At 48.5% G+C, this 24350-nt stretch overlaps 1 protein-coding gene across 1 annotated transcript in view; it reads left to right on the top strand.

Moving 5' to 3' along the window:
• LRBA (LPS responsive beige-like anchor protein) overlaps positions 1-24350 on the top strand; it is a 2444222-nt gene that overhangs the window by 167126 nt on the left and 2252746 nt on the right. The window contains exon 4 of the mRNA XM_086962285.1: positions 4264-4364. Within this exon, the coding sequence (XP_086818411.1) occupies positions 4264-4364 (101 nt within the window). The remainder of the gene's footprint in view (positions 1-4263; positions 4365-24350) is intronic.

Genomic DNA, 24350 nt, shown 5'->3' with positions numbered 1-24350 from the left:
CTGTACCGCACTCTAGCCAGAAAGCCGCAGTGTTTGCCCTGGAGATGTGTTGTCCTGTAGCAGGACAATGTCAGGGCCTATCCGTTTAACATATGCATTCACTAGGCCCTGCTTAATCTTATTCCCGAGACCATTTACGTTCCATGACAAAACCGTAAGCCCCTGTAGATCTTGCGGGGTCTCTGTACGTTCAACCGACAGTGTGTTCTACATCTCGGTATGGGGTGTGTAACCTCAACGGCAGTGAGGCGCCCAAGCTTCAACGTGTGTGACCTTTGCGACATGTCCTGTTTCCCCCCCTTTACTCCACCACCTCCCCCCCAGCCCTGTTCTCCCCCCCCCATGGTTTCTAAACTCTGAACAGCAGCAACCCCCCCCTAACCCTCCACCCCCCCCCCCTTTCCAGTTCCATCTCCCCAAGAACAAAACAGAGGACTGGTAGCGGAGAATGCCTGTCACCCACCCACAATACTCACCCCACCAAACCAACACCTACAGCCTACCCAATGAGCAGGTATAGCAATCCCATCTAAACTGTACACAATGTCCAGAGGACAATACACAAAACAATAAGGAAGGGGGGGTGAAGTCAACTTGCGTGCTACCCAGCGATGAGGTGGAATCTCTTCTTCCCAGCCAGATCCCGTTCAAGAATGTGAGTCCTGGGTATCGGCCCGTGAGTCCTCCGTGTGCCGAGTCGTGTCCTGCTCCATCTCCCGGATCGCGGCTACCAGCGGGTGCAGCGATCCCGTCTCCTCCTCCTCACCACCTGATGTTCGGCCCCTGCATCCTCTTCTCCTTCAGAGCGGGCCTTCCTCTCCAGGCAGCGAAACCTAGAGCCTGCCATGCTCCCTGCCCCAGGCGACGACAAGTTCCGCCGTCTTCGTCCAGCCGCGTTGCCAGCGTGGTACGGCGTCGTCTGCAGTCTTCCTCTCAGTCTCGGCCTTCTCTGCCTCTGGGTCCGCGGCAGCCCCCACTGTGATCCACCGGCAGCCATGGTGTTGACCATTCCTCTCCCATCCCCCGCTGGTCCCCGCGGAGGCGGGCGCTCCTCTAGCCACTGCCATGCATCGTCGGGGTGGGTAAAAAGTCCGTCTTGTCCTTATAGATCACTTTCAGCTTTGCTGAGAAGAGCAACATATATTGGATCCCAAGGTCTCGCAGCTTGTTCTTCAGAGTCAAAGGAGCGTCTCTGTTTTTGTACTTCCTGACTATAATCCGGGAAGATCATAATATGTGCGTTTTCCAGTCGGATTTCCCCCATCTTCCATGCCTCCCGCAGGATCAGATCCCGGTCTTCAAAGTTCAGGAAGCACGCAATGACGGGCCTCGGGCGTGCCCCTTCCGGCGGTCTCGCCAGCAATGCCCTGTGCACGCTCAATTACGAAGCAGGCGGAGAACTGGACCGTCGGGAATGTCTTCTGTATCCAACTTTGTACGAACGCCACCATGTTTGACCCCTCAATTCCTTCTCAAAGGCCTACAAAGCGTAGGTTGTTGCGGCGGGCCCTATTTTCCGCGTCGTCCACCTTCCACAGCAGCTGGCAGTGGGATGCCTGGAGGTCCGCCGTGTCTTTTCGAAGTGTAGTGAGAGAGTCCTCCGCCTCACCCAATCGCGTCTCCGCCGTGGTCACCCTCTCTGTCAGGTTGTGGTAATCCTAATGCAGCAATAGGACTTCCGTGCCCACTTCTCCTATCTTGACCTCTAGGGTTGCTCGGGACTCCTGAATATCCGTCCTTGAGGCCTGAATCGCCCCCATCAGGAGGTCCGTGTCCGAGCGGGGGGGCCGTAGTTCCCACCTCGGGGGGGGGGGGGGGGGGGGGTTGTGTTGTGTTGTAGCATAACGGTCCAGCGTCCCCTGCTTAGGGGGCTTGGCGGCTGTGTCTTTCTTCCCCATTATTGACGCCTTCGCGCTCCCACTCTTAATTGTTGCCCTTCCGGGTGCCTGGCTACACGTGTCACAGTCTCCGGCATCACCTCCTGTATGGGCCCTATGAGTCTGTCTGCCGCTCGGCCCCCTAAGACGTCCTGCCAAAAGGTATTGACTCGCTATTTGTTTAAGTCCGCTGGTAGTGCCCCTGTTCAGCAAGGGCAGAGTCTCTGTGTCTGAGCCGGATTGGCGGCGAATGGGGGGGGGGCAGGGGTTCCACTGCCACTCCCTGTAGACCCCCAACTGTAATGCGGTTCACATAGACCCCGGTAGCCGTTCACCCAACTCTGCCGATCTTACTGGCCTCCAGGGTCGGCCGTGGTACCCACCCAGCTCAGAAGGGAGCTGTGTCCTCACTCCTGTCAGTCTCAGCGCACCGAGTAGGCCCTCTTCACCCAGGCCGCCGGTCCCGTATCGCTATGCCTCACCTCAGAGGTCTGCGGGGCACATTCAGCCTCAGGCGGATCAGCTCCAGCCCGCCTTTCGGGTCCCTGTGTCTCCAGGGCCAGAGCTCAGTGTCTCAGCCGGCTTCTCCTGAGGCACACCCCCAGGGGCAATCTCCGCTGTCTTGGGCGCCTATTGCTCCTCCTGACCTGGGTCCGCCGCTGTGCAGGGCTGCACCAGTCTGGTAGGCTCAGTCGCTCCTCACAGCTCGGGCCGGCTCCAGGGCCCTCGGAGCACCTCCGTCCGTAGCGCAGGCCCGAGCTCCGTCTCGGCCCCACTGGTCACCCGGCTTCCTCCGCGGGGCTCCGCAGCACCCTTACTCCGTCAATCGGAGGCTATCTCGGGTCCGCCTCCGCCACTCACAGCGCCTTCATCAACGCCAGGGGGGTAAGTCGCCTTCCGCCCCCAGGCCGGGGGCCGTCCCGACACCCTGAGCGTCCTGCTTCCTCCGTGGTCCGAAGTTCGCCTCAGTCCCTACGCACCTACGGGCGTAGGCTGGCCCGGTTGCGTCCCTCCGGCTCGCTGCAATTTATTCTGGACTCTTTTCCCCCTTCAGGGCCCGGCCGCCATCTTGAGGCCAGTCATCGGAGCTCCCGGCAATCGCGGAGCAGGGATTTTGCGGCCTGGGCACTGTTTTAACGGCGGATTACAGGCAGCTCGGCAGGAGCTACTAAGGAGCACGTCCTATCCGGCCATGCTGTTGGCCATGCCCCAGGAATTGGAACTGTTTACCAAGCATCATGTTGTATGCCCCCTTTTTTCCTGCTTCACAGACACTAAAAGCAATATGACTCCTGAATCCAGCAAGTCCCAGCTGACCACTGCGAATGAGACCCTGCAAGATTCCTGGCTAGAGGGAGACCTGGGGCCGAGAAACTTCCTTTAGCACCTGCATGTTGCAGTTGTGATCCAGAGAAACTTTCCCAGCGGTTGGAGAAATACCAGTCTTTGTCCTTATTTCTACTTCCAGAAGACTGAGACAAGGAAATGAGACTTGTCAAGAAGCAGGCCCCCTCAGTGGGCAACGCACCTGGTTCGTACCAGGACCTTGAGCTAAAGGTATTTTGCCACACGGAGCCCCACCCGACTACCACCTCTGGACATTGCCCTGCTGGTGGATTTTGAGAATCAACAGAGTCACTAAGTCGAAAGGTAGAATCTTGAACCAAGGCGAGGCAGCAAATCTATTGAGCTCAGCAGTTAAGAAATCAAGCTTTGTCCCACTGGCAAAAGAGGTGCCTTCAGTGAGTGCTTTATAACTATATATGAGACTTCAGGGGACCCCTGCTGGCTTCAGCCTTCGACTTTATCCTGCTGAAAGACTTTGAGCTCCAAATAGAATGGTAAGTGTTAAAGTAAGAACTCTAGCTAAGACGACCTTCGCTCCATCACAGTGGACCTGACATCAAACAGAAGTCTCCGTGAACTGCAAACTGATACGATTTTTTAAGGTAAAGCAGCAATGTAAAGTATCTCCTGTTACAGTTACCTGATTTTTCTAGTTTTGATGTCCTTTTGCTTATCACTCTTTCTCTATTTTTCTAAATGTGGTTTGGGAGCGTTACTGTGATGGTTTATTGACTTTAACACTTGTGGTACTGTATAAACTTCACACACATTTCTTTGAGAAATTGCTTGTTACCAGGATCGTTTCCAGGGTAGTTAACAGGTTTGAGCAGAGTTTCACTTAGACTTGTCTTGAGACCTAATCAGTATGGGTTTATTAATTTGGTAAGCGTTCCCCCTTCCCAAATTAGTAAACCACTTCCTTGGCACATTTTATATAATGACAACCATAGTCTGATGTAGTGAGGTGTAAATGTTAAAGATTCTGTACTGTTATAAAGCTGTATATCCTATTAATGTTCATTGTGTTCTTTGTCTCCAGATCTCTTGGTTGACATGCTGGGAGTCCTTGCAGGCTACAGTTTGACGGTTCGAGAGCTCAAGCTATTCTTTGGCAAACTTCAAGGAGAAAAAGGACAATGGGTAATGACATTTGTTTCCATAAGCTCTGCCTACATAGTGGTTAAAAGTAAACTCTTTCACTTATAAAGTCAATCAGTTTTCATTGCTTTAATATCTGGGATGTTCAACAAATAGCCCACATAATTATTTGGAAGTTGTTAAAGTCTGCGTTGTGGTGATAGTTCATAACATACTTGTATGTTGTATAAAGGTACATTTTTAAACCCTAATTCATACAAAATGGAAGCAGCCTTCCTGGTGATAAGGACCCTGGGTTGGACCGACAGGAAGCTCAATACTTAAAGGAATAAGTGGAGTAACTCGTCCTGTGTTTATTGGCAATGTATGAGGACGCCAGGGAGACTGGCCACTTGCCCCAATCGGTATGAGAGACCTTAATAGTAACATTATTAAAACCCGACAAATGCCCCAATGGCTCCAACTTCTACAGGTCGCTTTCCATGCTAAACACAGACCAATAACAACTCCTGATGTGCATGTGTGTGACTATACTTATCCCCCTCCCTTCTTCCTATCCTTTTCAGAACAGATCAGTCTGTCTTTATCCTAAGATGTTCCACTGTCCATAACCTTCGCACCCTCTTTGCCCTGCTTCACACTCTCCATCCACAACTCTTGGCTGTAGCACTCTTAGATGCAACAAAGGCTTTTCATTCCCTCAAGAGGCCTTTCCTCTTTGACGTATTGCAACGCTCAGCCCCTCCTTTCTTCTCTAGATCGGTTGCCTCTATGCATCTCCTCCTACCAGATCAATGTTATAGTCTCTGTCCCCATGATGAGTAACTGAGGCACTCAGCAGGCATACCTTCTCTCTTCAGTTTTATATGCAATTGCCATGGAACCACTTTTTGCACGCTTGAGGCATATTTATTGTAACCGGGTCTTCATTACATGGCTCACAGGCTTACAATTTCAGTGTATGTGGGCATTGTCACCATATATGTGAGGACCATGTACAGAACTTGTCACCTTTACTGTGTGAGTGTATACTATTCAGTGCCCTCTCTAAATCATGATTAGCTGGTCTAACTCAGTGATTTCCCCCAAGCAACACCATGATGAGATTTGCCACTAGAATGGGCAGACTGGCAGATTAAGCACCTAAGTTAGTAGAGGACTGTCCCTGCTCTGGTGTGATAATTATGACCGAGCTGGAGGAACGAATTCCGGTATGGATTGGCCTCCTGCTATCCCTGGTTGGGAGATTAGCCGTTACCTAAAGGGTGTCACTGCCTTAGTTTCTCTGCTTGTTTACTAATCTCCCTAGGTCGCTTACCTGGCCTTTTTAGCTAAGTCCACTACCTTTTGACCCGATTGGCATGGGCTGGTTGACAGCTACGGATGGCCTGGAAAGTTCTTCCCCTGCCCTTTGGATTCAGTGGGCTGAGCGCTCCAGATATAGGCCGGTACTAACACTGTGCACAACCCCACTATGCTTATTACGAGTTCCACCCCATACTGCATCTCCCCACACTGACAAACAGGCTGACAAAGCCCGCTCACGCCCGCTCACAATGGTCATTTGCAATGAGCCTGTCTGCCCTAGACACATGATCAATACTGTTTGGTGTGGACATGGAGCTGACTACACCATAGTACCGTGCTGAAATGCCTCTATTTTGCAAACATGCTACTGGCTAAGAACCCAATGCTACCGCGGACTCTGCTTGAGCAGATAGATAGCGCGTCCATGCAGCACAACTCTGAAGGTCCAGTCCTTCTAAAACTGCCTCTATTTTACCTTCCTTGTACGTGCTAGAGCGCGACCTTTTGGGAGGTGGCTGGCTCCCACCCTTGCCGCATATCGGTGCCACATTGGAACCACTCTTCTTAATACTTTTATGGGTTTTTAGCGTTTCCTCCTATTTATTTTAATTTGCTTTTCCAGTATTTGCAGTTTGGCAAGTGAGCTTGCCTCTCAGCATTCATAGTAGCTGGACTCCGGTTTGGCTTTTCTTTCCACCCTCACATTTTGTTGAGCAAATGTTTGGAAATGCCCCTTTCCCTCCCCCTGGCCCTGGATGTTAGGATACTTAAGCAGACCGAGAGTGTGTCCACGCTGCTGGAAAGCCAAGCCCATCTGCACTCGGACCCCGCTCAGCGCCAGCCATGCTGCCCGTCGGCAGCCAGAATTAGGGTTACTGCACAGCTACTCCCGAGAAGCACTCCTGGCTCTAAGTCCATCTGGTAAAGGTCAATGTAGCACTCTCTTGGCCCTTAGAATATTTAACCCCATTGGTCCTGTAACCTCTGTCAACTTTTCATTAACCCCCAAAAGACTAAAGCTATTAAGAAACCACTAAGTCTTTCGGGCCGGAAGAAAACCCTTTGCCATACACTACGCTGCTCCCTTTTAACACGAGATCACCAATTAACAAAAAATAAACTGGAATGCTTTGAATTTTTACAAACGCAAAACCCTGGGTTAATCTTAATCACCGAGACTTGGGCCGATGATAGTGCTGGCCCAGACTTAGTACACGCTATTCCTGCAGACTATTCTCTTCTGAGGCTAGAAAGGGTGGGAAAGAAAGGCAGCGGACTAGCACTGATATTTAAACAATATCTTAATCCCTTCCGTGCTCATGACGGAATGGTTCCGTCATGAGCACAAGTTCAAGTGTGCTCATAACGGAACCATTCCGTCATGAGCACACTTAAAAAAAATTCCTCTGCTATAAACAGCAGAGGGGTTTTCCTTTTTTTTTTGCTTTGGGAGGTGGGTAAGAGTTCCCACAACCTCCCAAAGTATGGTTGGGGATTATATTGCAATAACGATTGCGCGCATGGTGCACTGTCGTCATTACAATGAAAACGAAACTGAAACGTAGTTTCAGTTTCACAGTTTTGGTGCATGTGGGGCTATCTCATCCCTCCAAGCACCGAAAAACATGGGAGCGGTATCGGTGGAAAGGGGATAAACCCTTCCCTGGTGGATCCCTGCTTGGGGATCGCACCAGGAGGACGATGCCCAAGCAGAGATCCACCCACTAGCCACCAGGGAGGGTGGAGTGGCCCCTTGGGCAAGGGTCTTAGCTCCCCCCATACAATTTTGCCACACAGCCTTTCTGCCCCCCCCCCCCGGTGGGCAGAAAGCACCCTAGACGTCAGGGATTTCTTTTATAGGCCAGGGGCGGGGGCTGCCCTGAATGGGCATGCCAGTGCCCCCACCCTACCCCCCAAAAAAGGCTTAAGACTTTCTGCCCCTGATCTGCCCGGAGGTGGGTGCAAAAAGCCTACTGGGGTGGGGTCTGCCCAGAATAGGCATGCTAATGCCACCACCCCAAAAACATTTTTTACAGACTTTCTGCAACCCCCCCTAGGTTCCACTAGGCACCAGGGAATTTCTTTCTCCAAAGCTCGGGACGGGGACTGCTCAGAATCGGCATGCCAATGCCCCCCCCAAAATGCCACAGTCTTTCTACCCCCCCCCCCCCACACCACACCCCCAGGAGGCAGATGGTGGCAGTAACCCCTGATCGTCCCCCCTCCCCCGAGGGCAGAAAGCCCACCAGGCTCCAGGAATTTTTTTCTTATATACCAAGGGGTGGTGGCTGCCCAGAATTGGTAAGCCAATGCCCCACCCCCCAAAATATGCTAGTCGTCTTGCCCCCCCCCCCTCCCCCAGGAGGCAGATGGGGCAGTAGTCCCTTAGGCACCAGGGATTTAATTCCCTCAAAGTAAGGGGTGGGGACATGCCAATGCCTCTGCCCCCCAGAAATATGCCCCCCCCCCCCCATGGGAAGGCAGATGGGGCAACAGCCCCTTATCCGGCAGAATTCCACTAGGCACCTGGGGGAATATATCTTTTTTTTTTTTTAGGGTGGGGGCTGCCTAGAATGCGTATGCCAGTGCCCCCACTCCCCCCCAAAAATTTCAGTCTTTCTTCCCTCCACCCAGGAGGCAAACCTATACATTTTTGAAAACTAGACACCCAAGCGAATCCAGGATGTGGTGACTTGTGTGGCTCTCACTCGGTTCTGTTACCCAGAATCTGTTACTCAGAATCCCTTGGAAACCTCAAACTTTGTAAAAAAAAATAATAATAATAATTTAAAACATTTTTTCCGACATTTCTGTGATGGAAAGTTCTGGAATCTGCACTGATCCACAAACTTCCACCCACCCCGCATTCCCCAAAGTCTTCCGATAAAAATGATACTTGTGTTGGTAGGCCTAGTGCCCCCGACCGGAAACGGCCCAAACCGCAACGTGGACACACCACATGTTTACAGTGAAAACGGACCCTTTTTTTTGCAAAGTGCCAAGCTGTAGATTTTGAACCATAGCTCTGCCGGTACCTAGGGAAATCTACCAAACCTATACATTTTTGAAAAGTAAACACCCAGGTGAATCAAGGATGGGGTGGCTTGTCTGGCTCTCACCAAGTTCTCTTACCAGAATCCCTCGCAAACCTCAAACTTGGAAAAAAAAATCCTCACATTCCTTTGATGGAAAATTCTGGAATCTTTGTGGATCCACAAAATTCTACCCAAACCGCATTTCCCAAAGTCTTCCGATGAAAATGATACCTGCTCACGTGGTTGGGTCAAGTACCCGCGACAGGCATAGGCCCAAAACTTATTGAGGAGACATCAAAACTACCTATCACAAAACAACCTGGTTTTGCAAGGGGGGGTCACCTGGATTTTTGGCCCCAGGGCTCGGTGGCCATCCTGGGAAACCTACCAAACCCGAACATTTCTGAAAACTAGACTCCCGGGGGAGTCTAGCGTGGTATGGGTTGCGTGGACCCCCCCCAATCCCCCCCCCCCAACGTTTCCCTTCCCAGAACTTATATGGTCAAAAAGTTACAGGGGCCTAAGAGTGACTACCCCCAAAAATCCAAAAAAAGGCTTAGCAAGGGGGCGGTGGAAGGTCTAGCAGTGAAGTGTTTAAGTGCACTATTTCAAAGGTCTGCTCGTCCAAGGTTCTCTAAGCCATGATTTTTAAGTGCCTCTATTATGATCACTATACTTTCAATGTACTATTAATTTATTGCCCCCCAGGATCTAGAGCTAATTTTCAAGAAACTATTTGACATGTGTTGGAAGCAAAGGTTAACTTCGAGGACTTTACGGTACTTGGAGACTTTAATTTCTATCTTTAAAATTTTGAAGACTCAGACACCATTAAACTGATTGATACTATGAATAGCCTCTGTCTGGTTCAAAAGGTGACTATCCCTCTCATACGGCTGGCCACACACTAGCCTGGATATTTACTGACAACCCCACCAGACTCTTCTCAGAATCAGTAGCATTGACATGGTCAGATCATGATGCAGTGATCTTCCATTTGAACTTCGCTGCAAAGCCAGATAATAGTTCAACCCTAGGGTCGCTCAAAAGGAGGCTTATGATGCATAAGGGTAGGGTGGTACACATCCTCATTAGCAAAACCATTGATCGCCATACGGTACTGCAACAAGAAGGGCAGAGTAGGGTCCTTCTCCTTTAACCAGGAGGCTCAATGTCTCTGGAATTGGCTGGAACAACAATGTCGCCAACCACCTAGCAGGATCCTTAAATGCTAGAGCAGACAGATGAGTTGAGCAGGCGTGGTCTGGCAGACTATGAGTAGTTTCTCCACACTGAGGTGACGTAAGGCATCTTCTTTCAATGGAGGGAGCCCTGATTTAATCAATTTGGCACCACTGATAACATGCAGTGTTGACGGTTTTGTACTGTGGAATTTCCTTCAAGACTTTTGATAAGTGAAGCATTCCAGCTGGAATGGAGCATGGAACGTCAGTGCGTATTCCCACTGCTCCCTCTCCTGCTTGGGGTGCTGAACAAGATAAGGAGATATTGGGCCCAAGTTAACTTAGTTGCCCTGGACTGGGCCAGGAGATTGTGGTGCCTGTAGCTTCTGAGCCTGTGTATCTGGCCTCCAATCATGGTTCTGCCTCAGGTTCTTCCCTGCCATTATGTCATCATGCCACATGAGCACATTTCAGGCACTGTCAGTCCATCCTCCTTACACCATGTTATTTAAAGTTGGTTGTGAGAACCAGGGCAGCCTTTCTTCTGAAGGTTATAACCCTGTTCTATGTTGACCAGTTGATCACATCACATTGCTTGCTTTCTTTGCACTACTTCATGGCTCAAAAAGAGGAGCCTAGGCCCGAGAACATGCACAAAAAAGACATACTGATTGGATGATCATCAATTTACTGGGTTTTGAAGGGAAAATAAGGGCAAGGCAGTGCCAAAGAGGACCTTGCCATGATGGATAGTTCTCTGTATCAAAACTTGTTGTGCTCTGACCAAGATCCCACCTCATTAGGGTCTATACGAAGAAAAAGCATTAATAAAATATTGAAACAGAAGCAAAGGCATTGTGAATAGGGCAAGTCTATTTTTGACAACAGAAATATCGGTGAGATTCCAGATGTGCCCGTCCATCTTCACTGGACACTTAAACCTTTTTACTTTGTGAAGCAAAGGGCGGACATTGGCATTTCCCACAGTGCACTTAGGAACCTTCACGAAAACCACATCAATAGTCATTACATTAACACCAGAATTAGCATTTTTTTTATCAAGTTCCATTTTCCCCCAAGTCAGTCCACTGCAGACTTCTCAAAACTAGAACATATTCATACATTTCTCTGTGCTCATCCAGACCCTTGAAGGGACCAATGTTGTACAAGTTTTACACTTTGTGAGTAGCTCAAATTGTGTGACACCTTTAGTAGAATTTGGAGCAAGCCTGTATTCCTCCATTTTTGCATACACCACCCCTCCAATCTCTCTCCATGCTCCTAGATATCTGAACGCATTCAGTCAACGCTTAATTGATTCTATCAATCATGCCGTTAGGCAGTGGATGATACAAAACTCTCCTCTAGTGGCAAATCTGTCTCAGACTCAAAAACCCCTCCATTTATTTGGTAGCAACTAGATTCTATTGTCAGTAAGAACACCCTTGGGCTTGCGTTTGCGTGCAGGGTTGACCAGTGGACTTAATCATGGACGAAGTGGTTAATTTTCACGCCACATTTATTTCTGGCCATATGGAGTAATTATTCATTAAAACCAAAACTGTAAGCTGGTACAGAACTAGCAGACAAAGGACCCAGTATATAAAAGGAAACCTCTACCAAAGTTTCTCTTGAAAATCTCTACATACCATGGAAAGTGTTCTAACCTTCTTAGATTGATCATTTAAATTGCAGTCAGCACATTGATGTAAACGTGTTTCGATGTGTAGATCCATATCCAGCCACCAGTAAGAACCTCTCAATCTTTTCTTGCCCATGCTTATGCCTTGCTGCCCATCATGGGCAAGTTCAGTGAGTCTCATCTGCATATTTGTTGGTGATAATAATTTAGAGTCTCCTAGAAATCAACCATCCTGCAGTGACATCTTATGCATGTTGTTTGAAAGCCCTCTTGTCAATGTACTGCCCAACGTACCACCATTAGTCTCACACAATAAATCACAAACCAACTTCAGAGCCTTGTCTTTAGCCAACTTCTCCATCCACTTACTCGGTCACACAGCCATCAATAATTAAACTTTGACATGGTCCTGTCTACAACTTTCATTCTTATTGTTATTTTCCTCCACCATAGCCCCAACCAACCTGGAACAAAAATTGCATTTGTTTGACGCACCAGAAATATACTTTAATACAAAAATAATAATCCTGCAGTGCGACAATCCTTTTGCAAATACAAGATAAAAAGACGTCTAACTCTTTTTTTCTTGAAGGCCTCTTGTAAAGGTTTTTAATCTGAATAAACTTCAAACTTGGTTCCCATGAACATTTTTTTAAACGTCCTAATTGCCCTGGGGGCGCTAGAGGGCGCACAAGTGGAATGGCTGCCTAGTCGTGCAGCTCCCGCTCCTTGGAAAAATATCCTTACATTATCCTCCGCCACAGGGTGAGAAACCATTAGATACACCCCCCATTTGCTGTAGGGGGGTGCCCTCAACACTCGACCTGACTTTGGTGCCGCTGCGTGGTCCGGAATCGGCAGCAGCACTGATCAAAGCTTTGCCGCCAGCACGCGTGGAGCCCGTGAACAGAGGAGCCCGGCTGCGCTGGACAACGCGACTCCGAGGCAGGCCACAAAGAGATAGGCCTCAGCCGCGAGTGAAGGTTCGGGGGCTTGCGCGATATCGGCGGAGCTCCTGGAAGCCGGAGTGCGAGACCATTATCCTCAGCAACGCTTCGCCCCCGGACGAGGAAACTACTTGAGACTGCCTGGCAGTAAGTCGGACGCTGTGCGGTAGGAGCTGGCCCGAGGCGGCGTGTGAAGCCAGGTTCAAGCGGCCCCCGCCACGTAACAGTGCGAGGTGAGCAGCGCCCGATCCCTACCTGCCGTGAGGGGGGCGGGCACGGGTTCTTCGTCAGCCCACTGTATTACAAGACTCCTTACGGCCCTATAATCACATGCGCCGCCTACAGAGTTAGATCCCAGGGCAGACACTCGGGGTTGCATCACCCTGCACCGGAGGGCTGTGGGGCCTGAAGTGATTGACGCATGAGCTGCGGTGAGATCCTTGTCACTGTGACACCCCGCAATTTGCCATAATCGGGCAGCCTGTGCATCCACCTTTATTAAATGGGGCTGAATCCACGACCTGCTGTCCTCGCAAGACGGGTGTTGCCTTGCCACAGCTACCACTTAGCCCTGCACCCCATTTCCACCAGAGGAGCTGGAAGCGCGTGGAGTGGCAGATGCACCCTGCGCGCTGAACACTGTACATTGGAGGCACCTAGTTCATCTCGTGCTGGGGGGGACGCTACCTGCATACCCATACGTCCCTTGCTGAGATCTTATTGTTATCCCTTCGGCGGTCACCTAAGCACACGACAGCGGTCGGACACTAGGCGGCTGGAAGATTGCGCCCGGCCACCATCATGGTGCGGCCTGAAAATCGCCAAACGAAATTGAGCTTTGATGGCGCAAAGAAGAACTCGAAATTGGGGCCTACTGACCCTGGGCCAAGCGATGCGGCATCGAAGACCGTTGTTACTCCTACTAAGGAACTTGACCTGCATAGCCTGTTCATGGAGATGAGACAGGGGTTTGCCACTGTGGTGGAAAAGGTCGACGGTGTCACTGCCAGGCTAGATGCCCTGGTTCACAAAGTGGATCGTCACGAGGAGCGGCTAACGGCTACGGAACAACGCATATCCGATGATGATGATATCACCTCGACTCACACCACGCAATTGGCCAGGATGGACAACCTACTCAGTCATAGCGGCCAAGAACGAGGATTTGGAAGCCCGCAGCCGACGCAACAACATACGCGTCACGGGCATTCCGGAATCCACAGACACGGGCAGGATGGAGTTATATATCGAAAAACTACTCAAAAGCTCGATCGGAGAGGACGCCTTTTCACCTCAATTTATCATCGAGAGAGCGCATCGATCGTTGGCACCTGTTCCTAAGCCCGGACTGCCGCCTAGGCCAATCATTGCTAAATTGCTTAATTATCGTGATCGTGATGTCGCGCTGAGGGCGGCCCGATCTCAGCAAACCCTGCAGTACAATGGCATTAGCTTCTCCAAATATCCGGACTTTACCCCTTTGGTGCAGGAGGAGAGACGCAAGTTCATCCCTGTGAAAAAGAAACTGCGTGAGGCTCAATTGGACTATGCTCTACTATACCCAGCAAAGTTGCGGATCACGCACCAGGGAAAACAGCGTTTCTTCACAAACCCTCAAAAAGTGGAGGACTTCCTTAAGTCGGTCCGTAAGGCACGTAGGGAGGAGCGCAACGAGGCAGCAGAACTAGAGGACGAAGACCCATCTTCGGCAGCGGACGGACACTGAACGCCTGCATCTACTGACCTATGTGCTTCACCTGCATGGATGTATACAGACTCTGACTTCGTGTGCACAACAAGAGACGACCATACGCAGCGGGACCACGCTACCTCATCACTCCTGTGGTAATGTAATCCAAGGACCACTCTCCGGACCCTCCCTCCACCAAGGGCGGTACAGGCTCGGAGGCCGGGAGTGGGTGAAGTGGCTGTGCGTACTTTATGCTATATCCCTACAGGGTGTTCCCCATGCAACTTTTTCTATTGTTGATGTTACAGGATTTGGGGGGGAGGAGAAGGGGGGAGGAACGACGGGTGGGGAAAGGTGGCTACTGGCATGATTGGGATGCTGGGGTGGGAGGAGGGAGGGATCTGTTCCGGGAGGGGCACCTATTGCTCGGACTGTTGGCTCGACTTATGCACTGTCATGTTTACATATATCGACTGTTTAGAGTGGGCTTAAATTCATCGTACAGGCTAGGAATGATTACATTACACAACTGTTCTTTATGGCTGCTCTGAACGCTAGCACACAATTGAATTGCTTGTCATGGAATGTTCGAGGACTTAATGACTCTAAAAAATGTCGCAATGTTGTCGCCTATCTTAATAGGCACCATGTCCAAGTGGCCATGTTGCAGGAAACCCATCTGTCACCGCAGGGAGGGAACACCTTTGCAAATAGGTGGGCTGGAACCCGCGCCTTCTCCTCTTATTCCACCTATGCGAGAGGTGTCACCATCCTTATTGCTCGTGGTGTGCCGTTCCATAAATGCGGTGATCTGGTAGATAGAGAGGGGCGCTTTGTCCTTTTGTGGGGCAGACTGGGCCGGGACACTTACACATTTGTCATCAGCTATGCTCCCAACGTAGACACACCCGCTTTCTTTACCACATTATGGGGCAAAATCATGGATGTTGGATCTCGTCACGTTGTCTGGGGTGGGGACTTTAATTTGGCGCTGATACCACATCTAGATAGGGCTGACGGAGTGTGCAATTATAAACCCAGGGCACGCGAGGCACTTGAGGGAATGATTTCAGAGGGCGACCTTGTGGACGTATGGAGGCACTTACATCCCCATGGGAGGGAAGGCACTCACTTTACCTCACACACAGGAACATGGGCGCGACTGGACTATTTTCTTCTTACCCGGGGGATTGCCACGGAGGTCTTGGGGGTGAAACACTTGCCGAGAACGTACTCTGATCACAGTCCCGTGCTGCTACACCTTCGCGTTCCCGGGTGGGATAGACCTAGACCACAATGGAGACTACGGCCTGAGATCCTTCTGGATAGTCTCTTCCGAATCGAGCTAGGTGAGGATATAGCTGCGTTTTTTCCCTAGAAACAAGGGGTCAGTGGATTCGGTTGAACACATATGGGAGGCTTTCAAGGTGACCATTAGAGGATACTGCATCTCCAAAAGCTTTGGGGTCCTGCGAGATATTCAAAACACTATTCACACACTGGAAAGGGAGCTGCGCACATTAGAACTCCGTATGGTGACAGACAATGGCTCTGACGTACAAGCTGCTTTTAGGGAAGCGTTATCTAAGTATGAAGAGGAGGCTGCCAGGGAGGCTAAGTTCCGTGGGAAACACTGGCAGGCCAGGAAATACTGCGAGGGGGACAGGCCAGGGAAAGTACTCGCGACTCTCACAAGGGCCCCACGCGAACGCAATACCATACTGGAACTTACAGACACACATGGGACTACGGTCAGGGACTCGGACGAGCTCCTCACTGCCTCTACATCTCACTACCACACGCTCTATACTTCTGATACAGTGTCCGGTACACCTTATGCTGATTATCTGAAAGATGTGGCGCTCTGTTGGCTCAGCGATGGGGATAGGGCGTTTTTAGCGGCCCCCTTTGAGCTGGATGAAATTCGAGAGGCCATTATGTCCCTTAAGAACGGCAAGGCTCCTGGCCTCGATGGCCTCCCTGCTGAATTTTATAAAGCATACATAGATATTATGGCTCCTGTCCTCCGCAAAATTTACGAGGAATCGATGGGCGACGGTGTACTCCCTAGCTCTATGCGAGAAGTGGTTATCACTTCCCTCTTGAAGCCCGATAAGGATCCCAGCTCCTGCACCTCTTACCGCCCGCTTTCCCTCCTGAATTGCGATGTCAAGATACTCGCTAAGGTCCTGGCTACCCGTTTGTCACTACTCATGACCAGGATCGTATTGCCCGATCAATCAGGGTTCGTGGCGGGACGCTCTACTTCACATAACCTCCGCACACTTTTCTCCCTACTCCGCACAGTACACCCCGACATGCCGGTTGATGCATCCAAGGCATTTGACTCGGTCGAATGGCCTTATTTATTTTCTGTGTTGGCCAGTATGGGGTTCCCGAAGCTCTTCATATCTTGGGTCCGCCTGCTCTATACACGACCCACCGCAAGAGTGCTCGTCAACGGTCGCCTTTCGCGCCCTATTGACATCACTAGAGGCACACGCCAGGGATGCCCCCTATCTCCCCTTTTGTTTGCTGTGGCTGTTGAACCGCTTGCCTGTCGCCTACGCCAATTGCATCGGGAGGGGGCGGTACAATGCTTACAGCGGCAAATTGATGTGTCCCTTTATGCTGACGACATTACGCTCTATGTTAAAAACCCTGAAGTGCACCTTAACCCTCTACTCCGAGAGTTTGTTGTGTTTGGCGGAATGTCAGGTATACACATTAATTGGTCCAAGTCGCAGTTTTTCCCCCTGACGGAGGCGATTACCGATTTCCCCCTTGATTACCCGCTGGAATGGTGTCGGACCGATCTTCGATACTTGGGGATACAAATTTCCCGAGATAGGAGTGAAACACTGCGATCCAATTACGGTGTCGCAATCACTAAATTAACTACCACAATAGACCGTTGGATAACCCTGCCGCTATCCATGGCCGGTAGGGCGTCCCTCATAAAAATGGTGATCCTCCCCCGCTTCCTCTATCTCTTCCTTAACATCCCCTATTTCCCTGGCGCCTATTTCTTTAAAACGCTGAAGACGGAGTTGCGTCGATAATTTTGGGGTGGTAAGACTCCGAGGTTGAAATGGTCCACGCTCACCCTTCCATATGACAGGGGAGGCTTTGATGTCCCTGACTTCGAAGCATACTATCAGTGTGCACAGGCACAATTCGCCTACCACTGGTTGGCCCCTACCCCCTTTATGCCTCACGTTGCGGTGGAAGATTGGATTGTACACCCAATTCCGCTTAATGGACTGATCCACTGCCCAGAAACATCCATACCTACGTCGAACACCTCAGTATCATGCACGCTAGACGCATGGCGTCGCATTGCCAAGAGACTGTTCTGCCGCCTGCCATATTCCCCTAAGCTACCGCTGACTTTTCATCCGGATCTCGCTCTGTTGCAGGAACAGGGTTTCCGTACGTTATGTGCGAAGGTACGAGTTGCTTGCTGGGGTGACTTGTTCTCGGGCGGTCAGTTTAAGACTGCAGACCTGTTCTTCGCATCTCATAGCACCCCGCTTGAAATCTTCTATTACATGCGTTTGCGTGCGGGGATGAGAGTCATCCTGCCTGATTTCCCTGATGAACCTGCACTCCTGCCTCCGCTTCATCTTTTACTCTGCTCACAGGACGGGACACATCTGCTCTCTGCCCTTTACCGCCAGCTTAGGGCTGCGGCTCCGATGCCTGAGGGTGGTGCCAGAGGACGTTGGAATGCTGAGCTAACTGCTGACATCACTGATGACCAGTGGCAGTATTGCTGTACCCTCACGTCTCGCGTCTCCGCAAGTAGTAGACTAAAAATCATACATTACAAATTCCTGCAGCGGATGTATTATACACCGGTGCGGAAATACAGATTCGGCCTAGCGGACGACGATCGCTGCGGGCGTTGTCATGCTGAGCACGCAGACTTCCTGCACTTGGCGTGGGGATGCCCTCCAGTACTGCGATACTGGCAACAGGTAATGGACGCCCTCACGGCAATGACGAAGTGCGAAGTGCCTATAGATCCATTGATAACGCTCCTGGGGCATACTCCGAATATTCCTAAATCTTGTCGAAAATTTGTAGATACTGCACGGGTGGCGTGCAGATGGGGTCGAGGCAGGGCACCCAAATTCAAGGATTGGCTAGAAGACTTGACATATTGTCAGGAACAACATACTACCTTTGCTGAACTGCTACCGCTGATGAGTCGGCCTACAGATATCTGGGAGCCCCTAATGAGCTATTTACTCGCGCAGACGGATATTGATGATGCACCCGATGGGGACCACACTAGCAGTTAGCAACACTACAGGGACTTACAGTGGGATCACAATTCACGTTATCACTTACGCATTCCATCTCCATTCAGCTGGTGGGAGTCTCCCTGTCCCCATATCCTGGATCCTTGACCTATACTGCGCGCCCCATATTTTGTTCATAATCATAGACCTCTCTAGGAGATGCTTGCTCCCTTGCTCTGCCCAGAAGATCCCCCATACCGCCCGAGAAGTTTACACACCCCCTCTATGCCCGATGACACTCTGTGACGCCATACATGTTGTCTACTATAGCGTTGATAATATGCCACCAAGATTTTTAATCTGTGATACTTACGATGTATCTTGTTTCTTTGCCTCATTATATAGCCCTACTAGCCTGGGCCTCTATGTTCGAGCATGTTCGTAACGCCTCTTAGTTTGTTAAAAGTTGGGGAGTTTTTTCAATCTAAAAAACAACTGAAAACACTGTTCTGCTGCAGCACATCCTAAGATGCCTGGCAATACCGGACGCGCTACTACTTCTGCCTGACCCTATGCTACGCTGCCGGGCCTCAGGGATGCCGGCCTCAAGGCTGTGTTATAACTAATTAGGACGCTGCCGGCCTCCGGGTTGTAGGCGCAAGAAGCTGTGTATTGTTTCTTCTATGCAATAAAGCAGATTTGAACACCAAAAAAAAAAAAAAAAAACGTCCCAATTGCCCTAAATACTGCCTGAACATTTTCCCGATCATAGAGTGTTTGCACTTTCAGTTGTATAATGCTCTGAAAGAGAAGATTTGATAACAGCCTTCTCCCCTTGAACCTGTTTCAAAACCGCACCCAGGCCATCATCTCTAGCTTCCGTTGCATAATGTCAAGGAAGTCTAAACATAAAACCTTGCAAACTCTGGGCTGTACATACATTGGCTATAGCACCTTGCTCTCTGTGGAAGAGGCTCTGCATCTCATCCAGTTTGGCTCTCCTGAGGACCCCTGCCCCACCATATTTTGTCATCGAAATTCGTCATATTTAGATCTCACTTAATATTTCCCCTGAGGCAGCAGAATTTCCAGCTGCAACAAAACATGCAAACCTCCTTCCATTAGTTAAAACAAATCTGCGACTGATCCATTAGACATGGGTATTTCTTGCCATATATCCTTATTGCCATTCCCAGCTCAAATCCTAGAAAGGGTAATCCACTCCCAATTATCATCCTGCTTGGAAGCTAACAATCTATTGGACCCTTCCCAATGAGGATTTAGAGCAGCCCATCGTACGGAAACTGCCTTGCTAGTTGTTGCTGATGGCATTAGGTTAACATTGAAGGAGGGTAAACCTGCTGCCCTCATTCTTCTTGACCTTTCAACAACATTTGATTAGGTTTCTCATGTAACCTTGATAAAATGGTTGCAAGAGTTTAGCCTGTTTTTCTAAGGCCCTCAAGTGATTTCAGTCGTTCCAATCGGGAATGGCCTTCACCCATTTAAATCAGAATCTGTGTCCGCTCCCTGTGGTGTACTCCAAAACGCTTGACACAATCCACGTTGTTACCACCTTTGGCAATCATTGTTGTGGCCAGTGGCTTCAGCATAGTATCATACTTGTCTGGTATGCAATTAATGATATTGATTGCCCGAATGCCGAAGCAACTACATGTTATTTTGAGGACTGTAAAACAGACATCACCATATGAATGCAGGACCACTGTCTTTAAACAAAATGGCGAGAATGTTGTTGTTGTTCTCTTTTGGAACGCAAACTCCATTTGTTCAGACAGCTAGTGGTAAAAAGTCTTGGTCTGATTTGGAAAAAAAGCAAAAAAAGCAGCAGCAAACTGAGGTATTGACAACACCCTTTCAATGAAAGCACAGGTTGCAGTTGTCTGTGTGGCCTGTTCTGGGATCTTGCGATTGCTTCATTGAATCTTTAATTGGCTTCCGATCCATTGTAGGAAAATTGACATCCAGGCACTTATCACTAATTGATTTGATTATGGCAATGTCCTATATGCAGGTATGACTGACTATTTTTACATGCGCCTTCAAACCTTCCAGAATGTAGCCTCCCTTATGATTTGCAGTATTCTTCCAGATCTCCTTCTATTCCAACTTTGAGGTCATTGTATTGGTTACCAGTTCGTAAGCAGGCAATTTTCAACTTTATTATTCTGGCCTCTCATGCCTCATCAGAAGTGACTTTCTATATGCCAGTCAGAGTTCTTACATAGTTTAAACTTAGTAGGCTGTGGACCTTTTAGGTGGTGCATTTGAATAATCTGCATCCAGTTGTCGTGGGACAATGCAATTCATTTTCTTTCTTTAATTGAATTTTGTCAGGCAAGGCTTATTCTTTAGTAGTTCTTTAACTTAGATGAGGGTACATTAAGCTGTTTGGGACTTTCTATAGGTTGATTTGTAGCATTTACTCGATATAGCTGACCACGAAACATAACTTCTCTCTGTATCCAGATGTTCTAAAAAGGGCACTCTGTGATTTTGTTGAGTTGTTTGTTGAGTTGTTTGTTGTGCCATATGCATATATCTTTTGACATCCCTGGCAGTTTGGTATATCATTTGATAATTTTCTTGGTATTTGCCACAATGGTTCGTATTTGTGGAAGTTTGCGGTTCATAGATGCTAAGATTGGCGAGAGGAGAGGTTTCTAGTTTCTAGTTTAACTCCTGGTGTGTAGGGTGGTGTTCCCATTCTAAGACATGGGAAATTTACAACATCTTGATACATTTGGAAGTCTGGGAAGTTGAATCCTCATGCTTGTTTGGCCACTTTTGATGCAAACATCATCTTGATGCTCATAATTGGCTTGTTTTAATCTAATAACAGTGCCAACGTGCCTTAAATTCAAGACAAAAATCATTGGAATGCTGTCTCTACATTGCATGCTGGTGGATGTCAATTAATTTTGATAAGTTGTGTCCTGCAAAAACGGAGGTGCCACTCCATTCTTTCACACGAATCTCAAAATACAACAGTCTCCAGCACTTGTTTCTAACTAATTAGGATCCTGAGGAAAATGTTGCCCTACTTCACCTCAAATTGGTACATTCCAGTAGCAAATGCCTTTACGCAATCTAGGCTAGAACATGCAACTGCCATTTATTTGACTGTACTAGAGAAATTCTGCCACAGGCTGGAACTAGTGTGAAACACAGTGGCTCACTTAATAATGTAACGGGCTCTCTCCCGTTCTGAGATCTCTATGCTGGATGTCAGTTCACTCATGTGTGACCTTTATTGCCCTTACTATTGTGCACTGAATTTTTCACCATCCCAACCCACCTTTCTGTTGGCCAGATTTTTTTCTCTACAAACGATCCATAAGCTCATTTAACCAGTTCCTGCTAACTGTTCCATGATCAAGAACAATTGCATTTGGAGACAGGTATTTTTCTTTCCTGGCGATGAGATTGTGGAACGTCTTCCCAGTGGCCCATGGTGCAGAAAACAACTTGGAAAAATTCAGTAAAGCCATTAAAACATAGGTTGTTATGTTTTGTTACTGCTTTAAGGGCGGAACTTCTCTGCGTGTGTTCTTCAAATGAATAAATATAAACAACTTATACCAGTCCAGTGAACTGTAAATGTATTTCTACTCTACTTGGTCAAAGCCATCAAGGACTGTTCCACACCATATTTCCTCTAGTTCGTTTTCAAATGAGGCGATTATATTAGTGAGAAGTCTGCTGTTCATGGAAACTTTTAAGCTACAAGTCCTGTTTAGAATTGCAGAATGCCTAAAGAAGTATGCCTAAAGAACCATGCAGTTACCACCTTTTAACTCAGACTATTGGCTTTTAAACCATCGAATCTTTTAATAGGCTGTCCTTATGGTTAGGTTTTCTTTTTACTTAAAATAGATCCACCCTGTTTTTTTTCGCACGAAGGCGCTTAGAGAATTAAGATTTGAAAAGCTCTAAAAGCTGTAGTTACCTAGGTGCCCTATGCTTTATTAAATGATATGTTGATGCCCTTCCAGAGTACACCAGGATCGGGTGAGTTGTCTGAAGCAGTTAACTCTTTAGAAAAAGTGAGATTTTTACAATTTCACAAGATTAAAGCTGTTTGAGCTCGATTTTACAATCGGAAGGGAGTTTTTTCCCCCGAACAAAAATAATCCTTTTTATTATTCTGGCTTTTTTGTATTTTTGAGTGTATCTGCTTTCATTGTTCCAATGACTGAAGTGTACCTGTCTGTGTATAGTTGGTAATCTTCTGTTTGATGTGGGTTGGATTGCAGTATGACTTTTCTTATAATTTTTGGTGGTTTGCATGGAAAGACCTACCTGTTGCTATTTAGCTCAACAATATGCCTTGGCTCGAGTGAATGTACACTTTGGTTCGCGATTTTAATACCTCCATCGTATGCTGCATTTCATTTTAATGATTTGAAGCTCTTTTATATCTTAAGAGCTGCTGCATAGGAATATTATACAAACCAGTGCAGCCTGCCTCCCTCACACTCTCACCTCGGCCACCTTGCTTTGTTTACACATGCGCACTGTTTCCTTGGTTGTCAGCTAGTGTTGGCAACTTGAACCCCAGATTGGCATGAGATGCTATCTTGAAGTCTTTACATACTGCTATGGACGAGGCTTAGTGGACCGCCTTCCCTGAATCTAAGTTGATTCTGGATGGCACCATTGCTGCCCTGCATGCAGGCAAACAGCTCGACCTTCCTTCAGTGGTATCACTTTTATACAAAGGTTGCATGGGAAGGCAGCGGCAGTGGAGAACATACAGAGTAGCAAAGCAGAGTTTAGAGATTATGCTGTCTCTAGACTTGCTCAGTTTCAATCAAGAAGAGGTACTTTCTCTTGATATTCACATTTTTCTTTTCTAAAGAAAAAGGTACAGGCTATTCTACAAAAATATAAGACACGGTTTGTAAGTAAGGGCTATGTTATGTGGATATGTGTAGCACACGTTCACATGGGAGGGTATACTGGTAAGTCGTTTCATGCTTTGGAAATGTGTGTGTGTGTGTATAGCATACTGCGGAGTCATGTAGAGGGATGTTGCGGATTTTGGTAATTCTCGTGGAGTGATCGTGAGAAGGAACTACATGACATTGAAGAGATGGAGGAAATGTTAAATAAAGAGGAGGATCAAACTAAAATAACTGAATTTAAGGAACAAATGAAAAAGCGCATGAAATCATATGAAGAGAAAATGAAGCTACGGAAACAGCAAATTTGATCAGGACGAAGATGATTACGCCCAAGGGAGGATGATGACCTTCTCTAAGAAGTATGATAACCCGAGGAAGGAGCTCCTGAGCAGTGGAAAGGCGCGCAGGTGCAAACAACTGCAGAGGCACCAATCACCTCTGAATCTGAGGTGACCGGGAACGAGTCTTCCGAGGACGAAAATCAGAGTGCATTGAGGTCCGGTCTGATCCGTACTCCTTTTCGCGAGGAGTTCAAGCTCATCCGTCAGTCGTGGCAAAGAGGGGGCAGAGGCAAGCCACCGGAACGGGCGGGAAGAGGAAGACAGGGGACCGCGAAAATCAACCTATCCCCACCAGCTACACGGAGCAAGAGAATCTACAACAAGAAACATCAATGATGGGTGACAATCTTACCATCATTAATCTGACTGACAAACGGCTGACAAACATTGAAAAGTCCGTCCTAAAGTTGGGACTCACGTTTTGTCCTCAAAGGGGTATGGAATTCACCCAGACACGCATAGACTTGTTTAAATTCATGCACAAGTTAAAGCTGCATAAACATTTTAAGATCAAGCCAACGGCAACAAAACCCAAAAAGAAGGGGATTGTCCATCAAGACACGGATGCCCTGTCAGGGAGTGATTTGAATGCTATCATGGTCCTGGAGGAACTGAGAACTGAGGCTCCGGACAATGCCTTAATGCCTATAAGTCCGTCACAGCAACTCTCAGTGACAGGCATTGAACAAAGTGGCGGCCTCACTCC

Source organism: Lissotriton vulgaris, chromosome 3_1, assembly GCF_964263255.1.
Source record: "Lissotriton vulgaris chromosome 3_1, aLisVul1.2, whole genome shotgun sequence".
Classification (NCBI taxonomy): domain Eukaryota; kingdom Metazoa; phylum Chordata; class Amphibia; order Caudata; family Salamandridae; genus Lissotriton; species Lissotriton vulgaris.
Note: the sequence above shows the minus strand (reverse complement) of the source record. Positions and strands in the feature narration are given on the sequence as shown.